This window comes from Mobula birostris, chromosome 12 (genome assembly GCF_030028105.1).
Source record: "Mobula birostris isolate sMobBir1 chromosome 12, sMobBir1.hap1, whole genome shotgun sequence".
Lineage (NCBI taxonomy): Eukaryota > Metazoa > Chordata > Chondrichthyes > Myliobatiformes > Myliobatidae > Mobula > Mobula birostris.
The window spans coordinates 81,453,090-81,468,044 of record NC_092381.1 but is presented as its reverse complement, the minus strand read 5'-3'; the positions used below and the strand labels follow the sequence as shown (position 1 = coordinate 81,468,044).

The 14,955-nt window shown below is 40.6% G+C and overlaps 1 protein-coding gene across 4 annotated transcripts in view; it reads left to right on the top strand.

The window, feature by feature from the left end:
• Nucleotides 1–307: 307 nt before the first annotated feature.
• The window catches only part of nos1apa (nitric oxide synthase 1 (neuronal) adaptor protein a), a 452,585-nt gene continuing 437,937 nt past the window's right edge, over nucleotides 308–14,955 (top strand). For 2 of the 4 annotated variants that reach the window (XM_072274212.1, XM_072274211.1), the window contains exons 1-2: nucleotides 308–876; nucleotides 1,005–1,076. In XM_072274212.1, coding sequence (XP_072130313.1) covers nucleotides 772–876; nucleotides 1,005–1,076 — 177 coding nt within the window. In that variant the 5' untranslated portion in view covers nucleotides 308–771. The remainder of the gene's footprint in view (nucleotides 877–1,004; nucleotides 1,077–14,955) is intronic. The other 2 variants (XM_072274209.1, XM_072274210.1) reach the window with 1 other exon arrangement.

Below are 14,955 nucleotides of genomic sequence, written 5' to 3'. Positions count from 1 at the left end.
ACATGGTGGGGAGCAGATATTTTAACCGGGGTTGCCATTGCCTTTCAATATTTAAGTTCGATGCAGAGAGTGATCTCGCTGCAAAGGATAGCCATCATTTCCACACACCGCATCCTCAGGAGCAGGCGTCGGTGGGATGTGACTGCATATAGGGGCGAGCGTGCATCCGTTGCAAATCGCTGACACCCGCTGTGCGAGCCAGCCCTCTTCGGGGATCGCAGCGCCGGCCTCTTCTCCCTCCAACCAGCCACCCTCCCCGGGCGAATCCAGGAAGCTGCCCCCGAGCTCTCCAGCCACACGGAACGCAAGTGATGTAACTTTACGCCAATCGGGTGGGAATTCCCGGCCGTCGTCCAATGGGGAGGGAGGCTGGGCTGTCGCGCTTTTGATTGGGAAGTGTGGCGCTGCCGCGAGAGCGAAGGGCAGCGGAGCAGCAGGAGTGAGCCGGCAGCGGAGCGCTCGGAGCCGGCCGAGGATAGTGCAGGCACTCGCTCGCTGGGCTCGAGTACCGCTTCCAGGAATCCACGATACCCCGCTGCCGATCAACAGTACGGCAACTCCTCTGGATGTATGGTGGACGTTGGGCTGTTTGCAACCCACCCCGAAATCGCTGAAGTTCCCTCCTTAGTTTAGATGTAAAATATATTGTCCGTATGGTTCTGCCACTTGTATTTTTTAATTCGCCCAGCCTAGGACCATTTGCTTCTCCCCACCACCCCTGATTCTGCCCTGTCTTTTTTTTGTGTGTTTTTTCTTCTTTCGCTCGCCAACATGCCAAGCAAAACCAAATACAACTTAGTGGATGATGGGCACGATTTGCGGATTCCTCTGCATAACGAAGAGGCTTTCCGGCATGGAATCAGTTTTGAGGCGAAGGTTTGTAACTTTTCATCACTTCATCGAACGCGGGCGCATGAGACTTTGATTCGAACGCGAGCCCCTTCTTCCGAAAGTACATCCCACTTTACCGTCCCTTTTACATTGATTTATTTCTTCTTTCACAGTACATCGGCACACTGGACGTACCCAGACCAAACAGCAGGGTGGAGATCGTGGCTGCAATGCGAAGGATTAGGGTGAGTGACTGAGAGTTATTACTGTTTTGGTGGACGACACCTGATTATCTTCAATCAGGATTCATCTGCCTTTGCACTGTGTGTGACCTTCCCATGGATAACATACAGTGGACGCTCAACGAGATCTGAAGTGGCTCAGTTTCTGGTTGCTATATACTCGGGAGCAGAAGCAGAGCCGAGTGTTGAGCAGGTGGACTTTTGAACTGTGTTGATGTATCACAAAGAAGTGGACTTCTGATTGGAAGCAAATGAGTTAATGGTTAGGCGTTAATAACTGCGACTAAACGCTTAAGTTATGTTTGGAGAAATATGAAGGTGAACAGTATCTGAGAAACGCTCCGAGTTTGCCTTACCAGTGTAGAACGGAACCACTACATTTAAGTGATAGTTTATATCTTACTTCACCGTGTATGCATTCAGGGGAAACCTCATTGATATCAGGGGTAGTTATCTGCTGCGCTGCAAGTAGATTATTTCTTACTTTTTGTTGAATGAGGTTTCAGACTCCAAACATCACTGTGTTCTACCTTGTAGGGATAGTTGTTTTAAAAGTCTACAGTAGGCAGCAGGAGTGGAGCAACTGAATGGATTTGTTCTGTATTATTTCATTTGACCTGCATTGTATGTCAGCTCCACAATCCACAAGCCCATCACCAGGCAACAACTTGCATTTATGTAGCACTTTACTCTAATATTAATAATATTGTTTGAACACAATGATTTTCAGCACAGATTGAATTATCTACCATCTGTTATTGTCCATTCAACATTTAGGCTCTGCAAATGACTATTTGGTTCTTTCTGGTTGTACATTACTCTTGCTCTTATAGTCATGACTGGCTTTTTCTTTTTTGATGAAGTGAACTGTAAACTTTAAAGCAAAGAAAAAAGAGAGACTCATTTACAAAGTGTCTTTCTTTATCCTTGGCACTGTCCAAACCTCTTTGTAACCTGTGAAAGTACTTTGGAAAGATCGTTATATTGCATTGTATTTTGTGGGAAAATGCAGTATCCTGTTTGTGCACTGCAAGTCTCGGAAACAGCAAAGCAATAAATAGCCAGTAATCATTTGTGGGGTTATTGATTAAGAAATTGGGTTTGGGCAGCATATTGGCAAAATTCTTGTTCTTGTGACCTTTGAATCAATATGAGGAGGCTGAATGGTTAATGTCTCATATGAACAATAGTACACCACACCTAAATGTGTAGCCTTTGATACAGTTGGTAGCACTCCCATCTTGGAGTTGGATAATTATCCTACTGCAGAGTTCTGAGAACACAATCCAGGTTGACACTCCAGTACAGTATTGAAGGAGGACTGCACATCAGAAATACTATCCTTTAGAGTGTTGTTATATTAAAGTTCTGCCTGCCCTCTTGGGTTGATGCAAAAGGTCTGATAGTCTGAATGCATGAATGACCTGTTCAGTATTTATCCCTTATAAAGGAAATAATCCAGCTAGCGTTCATTATTATTAGAAAGTCCTTCATGTAAACATCTGTTTTCTGAACTTCCCAAATTTCAACAGTGACTCTCCTTCAAAAATCCTTCTTGACTGCAAAGTGTTTGGGGAGTTCATAAGACTCTGAAAGAAATTACAAAAGTGCATGTTTTTCTTTTTGAAAAGCATAGCTTTTGCTCAGCACGGCATCAAAGTGTGAGCCTGGGTTATGTCAGAATCCAAATCAGGTTTAATATCACTGATGTATGTTTGGCTTGGATCTACAACCTTTTTGGCATGCAGGTTAAGAGTGCTAGCACTGCACCAAGGCTAATCTGTTGCTTTTGCAGTGCTGCCAATGGCTTGGATACTTAGAGGTTCCAAATAAAATAATGAGATTACTGTAAAAGTGAGGTTAGCATAGGGTAGGAACAAGAGAAACAATGGATAAAATAGTGATATTACAACAGAAAGCACTGAATGTTCGCACTCCCATTCCCCCAGTTATGTCTAGACAGTGAAATGCAAGAAATTAAGCATTTGTCTCACTTTATTAGGTTAGTATCATGATTTTGGACAAGGAATTAATTTATAATTTCTAACTGTTGAATTCAATCCATGTTTGAATCTTTCAGCCTCTGAACTGGCATAAGTTGATTGCTCATAAGAATAAAACACACTCAACAATTCATGTTAACATTCTACTGAACGATTGAATTATGCTGTTTTGTACTCCAGGTCCCTGTCACTGAAGTTGTTCTTTTAATGGTATTGTTCTTGGTACTCGTAGTGTTATATGTTGATTATATCACAGTGACCTGTATCCTTCGATAGTCATAGAAAAGTACAGCATAGAAATAGGCCCTTCATCCCATCTATACTTTGCTGAAACATTTAAACTGTCTACTTCCATCGACCTGTACCGGGACCGCAATAGCCCTCCATCCATGTACCTATCCAAACTTCTCTTAAATGTTAAAATGGAGCTCGTGTGCACCGCTTGTGCTGACAGCTTGTTCCACACTCTTACAACCCCTCATGTTCCCCTTAAACGTTTCACCTTTCACCCTTAACCCATGACCTCTGATTGTAGTACCACCCAACCTCAGTGGAAAAAGCTTGCTGCATTTACCCTATCTACAGTATACTACTCAAAATTTAGTTTACATCTATCAAATATCCTCTCAACTTCCTACATTCTAAGTAATAACGCCCTAACCTATTCAATCTTTCCTTATAACTTAGATCGTCCAGACCGAGCAAAATCTTTGTAAATTTTTTCTGTACTCTTAGACCTTATTTACATTTTTCCTGTAGGTAGGTGACCAAAACTGCACACAGTTCTCCAAATTAGGCCTCACCAGTGTCTTATACAACTTCAACATAACATCCCATCTCCTGTACTCAACATTTTGATTTATGAAGACCAATGGGCCGTAAACTTCCTTTACGGCCCTATCTACGTGTGATGCCACTTTCAACGAATTATGGACCTGTATTCCCAGGTTCCATTTTTCTACCATGCTCCTCAGTGCCCTGCCGTTCATTGTGTAAGACCTACCCTGGTAGGTCCTACCAAAGGGCAACACCCCACACTAGGCGACATTAAATTCCATCTGCCATTTTTCAGCTGGTCTAGATCCCTCTGCAAGCCATGATAGCCTTCCTCACTGTCCACTAGACCCCCAATCTTGGTGTCATCCTCAAATTTGCTGACCTGGTCAACCACATTATCATCCAGATCATTGATATAGATGACAAACAACAACGGACCTGGCACCGATCCCTGTGGCACTCCAATAGTCCCAGACCTCCAGTCAGATAGGCAACAATCTACTACCACCCTCTGGCTTCTTGTTCAAAGCCTATGACTAATCCAATTTACTACCTCATCTTGAATGCTAAATGATAGAACTTCTTGACCAACCTCCCATGCAGGACCTTGTCAAATGCCTTACTAAAGTCCATGTAGACAACATCCACTGCCTTGCATTCATCAACTTTCCTGGTAACTTGGCTCAGTATATTCTTGGAGCACGGGTAGAATTGGTGAATCCTTTATCATCTATTGATTGACATTTATGCTAAGACATTTGGAAATGTTACGCTTAAGGTACCTTTGTATCCATTGGTCTCACTGCAACCTCCTTTGATGGCAAGCAGTCACATCACCTCTACTACCGTAAGCTGTCGATGAAGATACCCATTTTCAGGAACTCAAAGTATCCAAAAAAAAGTTAGCTGTTTTCTGGCCCATGTGTATTCCTAATAAAACCGATACAGTTTTCAGTTCCAGTTGGGATCATTAATTAGTGCTTTGAAATCCTACATTAGATCACCCTACCTTATCTGCCGTCGGTCTCTTAATCTTAAGTTAGTGTTTCTTTTTAGTGGTAAGTGAGTCAGAACAAGCCATGCCTATGAAGCGACTGTGAAAATCTTTGGCAGATGGTGAAACTACATCCTTACTTCTCTTGTGTGCTAAAGCTGTCACTTCCTTTTCTAGATGACAACAAAAGTTATTGGAATCGCTTAGCAGGTCAGGCAGCATCTGTAGAGAGAGAAATCAAATTTAAGTACAAGCTCCTTGCAGGTGGGGTGGGGGGAGGGGGGAGCAAGTTAGTTTTAACATTGCAGAAAAGATGGGGTAAGGATGGTTTGGGAAAAAGAAATATCTCAGATAAGGTAAGGCGAGGCTAATTTATAGAGATCGATCGGTTAAGTGAGAAAATTAATGAAACCTATGAAATGAGAGCTGTTAGAATTCATGTGACCTACTGAGTGTTCTTATTTCTGATTCTAATAGTTCAGTAGTTCCATTTTAATGTCAGAGAATGTGTACAGTATACAACCTGAAATTCTTGTTCTTCACAGACATCCGCGAAAACAGAAGAGTGCTCCAAAGATTAGATTAGATTAGATTATGAGGACACGCAGTCCTCTTTTATTGTCATTTAGTAATGCATGCATTAAGAACTGATACAATTTTCCTCCAGAATGATATCACAGAAACACAAGACAAACCAAGACTGAAAAACTGACAAAAACCACATAATTATAATATATAGTTACAACAGTGCAAAGCAATACCGTAATTTGATAAAGAACAGACCATAGGCATGGTAAAAAAAAAGTTTCAAAGTCTCTCAAAAGTCCCATCATCTCACGCAGACGGGAGAAAGAAGAAAAACTCTCCCTGCCATGAACCTCCAGCGCTGCAAACTTGCCGATGCAGCACCCTGGAAGTACCCAACCACAGCCGACTTTTGAGTCCGACCGAAAACTTTAAGCCTCTGACCACCCCTCCGACGCCGAGCACTGAGCACCATCTCTGCTGAGCGCTTCGACCCCGGCCCTGGCAACAGGCAGTAGGCAAAGCCGAGGATTTGGGGCCTTCCCCTCCAGAGATTCTCGATCGCACAGTAGCAGTGGCAGCGAAGCGGGCATTTCAGAAGTTTCTCCAGATGTTCCTCCGTGCTTCTCACGTCCGTCTCCATCAAATCAGGACTGTGCAGGGTATCTACTTAACAAATACCGATATCATTTCGGAGTGGCCGCGCGCTCTGAAATGAGTGACGGTAAAAAAACATTAGAACCCCAAAGCCCTCACTCACCCCCCTATGCACAAGCAGCAGCAAAGCATCGACCCTCGCCCTCCCCCACGTACTTCAGGAAAAATAGCATCAGCACCCTTCACCCACCAAACAAGCAAAAGCAGAGCCCCCAATAAGGACCATGATCTTCAGTACAACAACAACTAATCATTCATCCAACATTTGGACATATCACAGGCTCTCTGTCTCCCTAATAAAGGGACAGAGAGGTGTCTGAAAGCCGGTGGGGGGGGGGGAGACTAACAAGACAAAAACAAAACAGTTGCTGATTTACAATTTTAAACTTACTCTGAGTAGCAAAAAATTTAAAAAAATAAATCAACATTAAGTAATAGCTTGATGTCTTGAAAAATATTGAAAGTAAAGCCACTTGTTTTTGAAACTGCAAACAGGAGGCATTTCGACACCTTTAATACAAGCGAGTAAGCTCTAGCTGGGAACAGGACCTCTAAGCAAATTGCACACCATTTATTCTGGGGCATTCCGGCAAGAAGAGGAAAGCCCATAAGCTATTGGTGAAGTCCCCCCACTGTGTGGGACCCTTGTGTACCTGGAAATGCTCATACTCTGAGAAATAACAGCAGTTCCATTCGTTGCTGTGGACTCTCAGCTGGTTCCTTATATTATCCAGCCCCTTTTCTCCTATCCCACACCAATCACGCTCAGATTTTTTAAAAATTTTGATGTTTGTTCATACTGAGAAGGCAAAGAAGGCCTTTCATCTCTATGTAAATTTTTCTCCCATGGCTTTCCTTTTTTCTCTTCAGTGCTTCTGGAATCACGTTGGTTGTCAGTCTATAGGTGTAGTGCCTAGGTTGGTATGAACACCAGCTCACCAGCTGTAGTGTTCCATTTCTCCCCTCTGCCTTTGTCCTCCTGACTGATCGGGAATTTAGTCTGTGTGCTTCTTCACAAATATGCTGCTTACCCAAAGAAAAAAAGCGCCATATTTTGTATTACTGTACATGTTCCACGACTTTGTGTTGTCTCAAAGCACTTATAAAATGTAATTGCTATAGTAACACAGATATCGAGGCAAGCAATTAGCACACAAGTAGTACTACAATAAAATAAACTCAATAATTGTTTTTTTTTAAATGTTGTTTTGGGGACTTGGATGTGAAAGGTCACCTTTCAGAGTCTTTTCAGAATAGTTTATTGAAATTTACATCCATGTAAGAGGCCCGAAGGGGCTTTGATTTAAATGTTTCAAATTAGAAGTGGCCAGTAGACTCACGCTCACTCAGCGCTATAGTGGCTTGTCACTCTGGTCTTCTGCAGTCATATCCTGCCCATCAGTGAATATGGGCAGAATACAAGGGCTCGAGTGTAGAAATCTAGGATGGCTGGTGTATGTCTATTCAGGACATAAGTAAAACTGTTGGTATGAATGTATCTCCATATCACCCCTTGATGAAAGCAAGTATTGTGCCACGAATCTCATTCTGGCTTCACCTGGTTTGAGATAAATGAATTCTAGATTTTAAAAGGATATAAAAGGAGATTTTAAAAGGATACCCAGCCAGAGGTTTAAATTTTGAAATCACTAGCTTTGCCTAAGCTTAAAGCCACGCTTATTTGGAAAACGTGACTTGAACTGCACAAAGTTACGATGTTCAAAAATCTCCTCCGCCACCCTAAGTTCTCCATTTGCCGCAGGCTGCACTTGTAACATTTACAAAAATCACTGCAATCATTCACTAAAGCCAAGCCCATAGCACCTACAAAACCCATCACTTCTACCAGCAAGAAAGGTGAGTGTTTGAAACTCCACCAACTGCAAGTTCCCTGCCAAATCTCACACCAAGCCCTGACTTGGAAGTATATTGCCACTGCAGTGTCACTGGGTCCAAGTCCTGGAATTCATTCCCCAACAATGTTGTGGGAGTATCTGTCTCGCAAGGACAGCAGTGATTCAAGATGATCATTCCCAATCCCCAGCTCGAGTGCAATCAAGGATAGGTGATAAATGCTGGCATTGCCCAGATCTCTAACCAATGGATGTTACATTTTAAGAAAAGCCTCGTCTGAAATACAAATGTGCTAGACCTAGAAATTCAAGTGGAACTAAGTAAAGTGGGTTCAAGTGATTTTTAAAATCTTTCTTATTCTGTTCTGAAAGATCTCAAATCGCAAGTGTCCACATCTGCAGAAACAGTGGATAACGTCTTCAGTGGTTGGGTGAAACCAGATGATCATCTTTATGATGTTGTATAACAGCTGTTCTTATTTACACCAGTTCGTCATACTCCGTGGGCCATATCCTTGTGGCAACTGATCATATTTTACTTTCTACCGTCTCTTCTAGCCCAGAAAATATCTCCCATAAATCTTAGATGTAGTGTTTATTCATTCAGATTTCTTCTAGTAATTAAATGCCTCTTTCCCACTTTTGAGCTTTGCAACCCTGACCCTGACCCACCCACGTTTCCCTTCCTTACTGCTTGTACATTGTGATAGAGCCACAACATAAAGATTTTTACTCCCTCACATTGTGAAATGGATGCAAGGAAAAAAAAATTCTAATTATAATTCTTTTGAGCAAAGGTGGATCTATGCTTGTATGTGCATTTTCAAAACTACTTTGTAAACAATGAGTGTAGGAACCCTACTAATATATATCACAATTGAAGTTAATGAATGGCAATTTTAAATTAATGCTTCCTATTAAATGCTCATGCAAAATTCAAGAGATCATAGTGAGATTTTGGAAAATCAGTTACGTTGTCTGGACTGATTGTATGAATGATAATATTTTTGGGTAAAGTGCAGATTGCATGCACTGTCCTTTATGGCTCCAAGGGTTTACAAATTATGTGTCTGTTAATATGTTGTCTGAGGAGGACAAAAGTCTTTGCTTGCCTTGGATGAGTCAAATTGCATTAGCTTTTAGTGAATGGTGGATCAGATTCCTGTTTAGAGTGCTTCATTTAAAGCCTTTAAAGTCCCTTTCCAGCAAAGGCTTGCTACTCCTCGAAACGTGCCAGTAGATCACCACCTACAGACCATTGGACAGGGACCACTACGTCTGATTTTTCAACCGTTCCGCAGTTGGTTTGATTAAACCAGAAAAATGCCTGGCCAGGCCAATGGAGAGAGAAACAAAAGTAATATTTCAGCTCCATGATCTTACAATTACCCCATTGGGACCTGAACTGGAAAATTTCATGACTCAGTTCCTAGATCACCTTAATACAGAAATATTTGGAAAGGATAATGGCCACATTTTCTTTGTCTGGTCTTGTCTGATTTATCTGTGGTAATGAATGTCTGATCTAAATCATGCAGCTCATCTCCTCGCATCTGAAGCTCAGTAGTATTTTTAAAATTATTTTTCTAGTTTCTCACTTGTTTGTTTACCGATTACAACATTTTGAGAACGAGGAGGGGGTACAGTGTAAAAAGCATCAGACCGTGTTCTGCATTAATGAAACAGGACTCCTTCTCCATCAATATCTTGCCTTTAGAAATTCCAAAATCCTGTAAAGTGTTGGTGAAGAAATCAGTCACTCAGTAGGCCACGATGGCCAGAGTGGAATGGAATGGAACAAATCTGATAGCTATGGAGATGCTGAGCTGGTGCTGAAAAGATTAGCTATCCATTAATTCCCATCAGTACTGCTTCCTGTTGCAGAGGTGAGTTTAGGCTTGGAGAAGGAAGTGGGAGTGGTGAATGGTTTATTATTGTCACGTGTACCAAGGTACAGTTTGTCTTGCGTAATATGCACAGAGATAAGATTGCTACAGCAGTGGATTGAGGTAGTTCAAGATAAAGACAATAACAATGCAGAATAAAGTGTTAGTTACAGAAGAAGCACAGTGCAGGTTGTCAGTAAGGTGTCAGTTTATAACAGAGTAGATTACGAGGTTAAGTTCTATTTTATCATATTAAGAGACCATTCAATAATAGTGGGATAGCTGTCCTTGAGCCTAGCCAGAATGGAGTGAATGTCCGGGATGTGTGGGGTCTTTGATTACGTTGGATGCTTTACGGGGGCAGCCAGAAGTGTAGCCAGAGGCCATGGAGGGGAGGCTGGTTTTTGTCATGTACTGGGATGTGTTGACAGCCTTTTTCAGTTTCTTCTGAACACGTACAGAGCCGTTGCCATGCCAAGCCGTGATGTATCTGGATAGGATGCTCTCTATGGTGCATTGGTAAAAGTTTGTGAAAGTCAAAGGGTACGTACCAGATTTCTTCAATCTCCTAAGAAAGTAGAGACATTTTTAAGTTTTCTTGGCCCTGGCATCCATGTAATAGGACAAAGACAGGTTATTGTTGATGCTCACTCCTAGGAACTGGAAGCTCTGAACCCCTTTGTCCTCAGCACTGTTATAATAAACAGGAGCATGTGTACTGCTTCCCTTCCTGAAGTCAATGGCCAACTATTCCGTTTTGCTGACATTGAAGGAAAGGTTTCCACGATGGCATGTCACTAGACTCTCTATCACCCTCCTGTACGCTGACTTACTGTTATTTGAGAGACAGCTCAATATCATGGTACCTTTTGCAAACTTGTAGATGGGGTTAGAGGAGAGTATAGCCAAGCAGTTGTGAGAGTACAGGCAGTCGAGTAAGTGGTTGAGGCCACAGCCTTGTGGAGCATCTGTGTTTAGAATAATTATGGTAGAGGTGCTGTTGCCCGTCTTTGTTAATTGTGGCCTGTAACTGACACTCAGTTTATTTATTTCTATGTATGGGCTTTCTGCTTTTTTAACATCAATTGAAATGAGACTGTTAACATATGCAGCTGCACATCTGGAGAGTTTTGGAATGATTTAATGTACATCTCTCTCACCCCATGACCTTGTATTTAACAGTGCCAGGTTATAACTGGCACAAAGTATGAGATGACTGTTCATTCAACTTCCCCAGCTGTAGGTAGGGTCTAGGAACAGTTATTAACTCGTGTAAGGATCTGAATGTTTACCTTTAACATCTGTTTCTATCTCTGCTATTACCTTGGGTATTTTCACAGTACTGATGCACCAGGACTCTTGCCTTCTCTTCCTTGCAAAACCATCAGCCCTTTTTTCCAACTGCTTCTTCTGTAAAACCACCCCTCCCCTTCTCATTTCCCAATGTCCATAATGAACTTGGGTAAATTGTTCAAATGGTCCAGGCAACCCATCTGATCAAAGCACAGGTCCTTTAGAGGTTGTAAACCTCGATTATGAGGAAACACCAGAGGCAGCAATAATAAGATAGTTATTGGCAACGGGGTAATAAAGCAATGATGTTGAATACTGGAGCAAACAAGGCACTAGGGAAGGCGGAAATGCTTCAGATATATCCTTCAATTTGCTAATGTTAGTACGTAGAGTCAGCATTAGTATAAAGTAAAGCAGGCTATTTTATATAACTAGTGCAAAACTGATCCACAGAGGAAATAAGTCCCAAAATACATTAAGGCATAGAAAAGCTGCTGAAGAAAAGAAGGGTTAACTTGCATTACAGCAGAGGTTTCACTAAGTGGTGATGCCTCAAGCTAGCAAAGTATTCTGCAGTGTGTTCAGAGGTCTCCCCTGCACCTACAAACACTTGCTGAATCAGAGACATTAGGTACATGAAATAAGTCATACGGCATTTTGTTTATTTTTGATGATACAATGAATTGCCTTTTATTAGAATCAGAATCAGGTTTATTATTGCTATCTTCCTTAATATGATGTGAAATTTGTTGTTTTATGACAAACACAAAACTGCTATAAATTACGGAAGAAGTAGTGCAAAAAAAAAAGCAATTAGGTAGTGTTCATGGATATATGGACTGTTCATAAGTCTGATGATGGAGAGAAAGAAGCTGCTTCTAAATCTTTGAGTGTGAGTCTTCAGTATCCTGTGCTTCTTCCTTGATGGTACTAATGAGAAGAGGTCATGTAATGGATGGTGAGGATCCTCAGAAGGTGGATGCCACCTTCTGGAAGATGTTCTTGATGGTGGGAAGCCTTGCACCCCATGATGGAGGTGGCTGGGTGTGTAACCTTTTGCAGCCTCTTGTGATCTTATACTTTCGAGTGTCTGTATCAGGCTGGATGCAATCTGTCAGAATGTTCTGCACTATACATGTATAGGAATCTGCAAGAGTCTTTGATGACATACCAAATCTTCTCAAACTCGTGACGAAGAAGAGCCTCTGGTGTGATGCCTTTATGATTGCAATGTCCATGTGTCAATGTTCTTGCCCTTCCCAATGTTCCTTTGCAAGTTCGGAGAAGATAAGTTGACTTTAAGTTAATTGATGGTACATCCTGAACTGAAGGAACTTTGGGTAATATATATTCCACCCATATATGTCTTGGTTGCATCATAACTTTGAAAACCACCATATTAGAGACTGAACTTCATAACATGATGCCTTAAATTTACGCAAACCTGCCAGGTGGTGAAATATTCCAAGGTAGCTCTCAAACATATTATCAAATATCTTTTGGACACATTGTCTTTGATTTATTAGAACTGAATCTTGGTCGCAGAGCTATGTTCTTACAAAAGGAGAGAGGGGGTTTTATGAAGGGAATTCCTGAGTGTAAGCAGAGGCAGGACAATTACTAAAGATTACTCGGTTGGTTTGAGTTGAGCTAGAGAAGAAGGGAAGGAGAGAAATTGTGGAGGATCTTTAAAGGAAATGGAGGGAAAGCTTAAAATTCAGTCATTTATGAACTCGAAACCAGTCTAAGTCAGCAAGCCTGGGTGATAGAGTTAGCTCGGATACAGAAAGCAGGGTTTTGATTCCTGCAAGCTTATTCATTTTTTGCCCAGTTTCTTAAAGTTAAGAGCTAATAAACTTCAAACATAACCAGTGAAGCAATTTCTTCTAAATCTAAGTAAAACACTAGGTTGCAATGAAGAATACCCAAGTGTAAGTAAAAGATTTTCTGTTGGTGGACTTGCTTGAAAGAGCCTTGAATCAGTGCATGTTCAACGTTGCTACAGCTGTTCTTTATAAAGAGACGGATATCATACAAGCTGCAACAAGGAGTTTGTATTTTTATGAAGGTGTGGTGATGCAGTACCATGCTGCATTAAGTTAACTTATTTCCTCAATCACTCTGATTCATAGTGATTTGCAATAGCATTTCTCCTTTGAGTAGCTATTACAGTACCAGTACTGAAAGGCATGTGGATTTAAAATAGGAAGTCACTTATGCTGTTCTAAAAGTGATAACCATTATCCTTTTTCATTAACAGTTCCATTGTGTTCAGTGCAAAACTGCTTATTTTAATGTCTCAATTGCTTCATTTATCTACCAGCAGAAACAGCTGTGCTCACTTGTACACACATCATTGAGATTTCTATTTCGTTAAATCCACCAAATGTATCAGTCCCTTGTTTTCACATTTGGAATATTTTGAAGTGCTATACTGTGATTTTTCTTGTTCATTTGGAAAATCCATAAAATGAGTTCTCAAAAGTGGTTGTTTGTGATGGAAACTCTGCAGATTTCATAGACTTGTTCTAGTGACAAATTGTGTAACCCAACTAAGGCAGGTATACTGTTGCTTAATGGTGATCAAGATTTAAGAGAGAAAAAGACTGGTTTTGATTATACCTTATACTTTATACTTTATTGTTGCCAAACAATTGGTACTAGAATATACAATCATCACAGTGATATTTGATTAAAGTAGTTTTGTAAAATAAGCCCATTGATAGTATATTTTTATTGAAAGTAAATTCTTATATGCTTAGGTGACGTGACTATGCCTTCTTAATTTTAGAATTTCTGCAGTGTTAAACTTGGATTTTAATATGGAAAAGCAACGAAAAGGCATTCAGTGCACAATGAAAATGCTGTGTCTCTTTATCATGTTAAGGACTTCAAGGTCTGTAAGTTACAAAACTATGATAAAATGCATGGATCCCACCAACCATAAAAGAAACTGCGATCTATCACTCTGATTTAACGCATCCAATTTTAAATATATAAATTTCTAGTCATGTCACGGTGGCTGACAAAATTATTGTGATTCAGTTTGCAAAAGGTGTTTGAAACCAAAATGGAAATGTTACAAGAACTCAGCCACTCAGACAGCATTTAGGGAAAGAGAAATCATTCAGGGTTCCAGGTCAATGAAGTGACCTCTTCAATGGTACGCTATCTACAGATCCTTTCTACAGATGCTGCTTGATATTGATGTTCTTGCTTCACATTCCAACATCTGCAGTTTAGTTTTTTTCCCCCCAAGGAGTAAGGTGAAGTTGGATAAAATTCAAACCTTAAAAAACTGATACTTGCGCATTACAATTTGACATTTAATCTCAATCAGGTGTTAAATTTGATTAATGCTGTGGTTATAAATGTTCCAATTAAAAATCTTGGGGAAAAATGCCGTATCTACCTTATATCAAGAGTTTTAGCTTCATAAGTTTAAAACATTGTGATTTAATCACAATTCAACAGTCTTATCCTTTTTTATATGAAAAGTTAAGAAGTTTGGTATAAAATTGACGACAGGGAAAGAGGGCATTGACCAAATTAGACTTTGAGCTCCCAGGCTTTATTGTTAAATACATGCTTGTTTAGAGTGCAATCAATGTTTGTGTTTTGTTTAATAGGGGAGGTTTACAATGTGTATGATTATCAGCTTTAAACGTTATATATGATGCATCTCATTATGTTTTATGTCTGTGTGAAGGTGTACCCTTCAATCTCAAAAAGTCTGAAATGCCTGCTATACAAATTTGTAACTGTTGCTCAGTCATGCACTCGATCATTGAGATCTAATAAATATTTGCTTGCCATGTTTTACAACTTACAGGGTACCTTTTGAACCTCTTAGGAATTTTCATTAAGTTGTTCATTCCCTTGTACCTAATACCC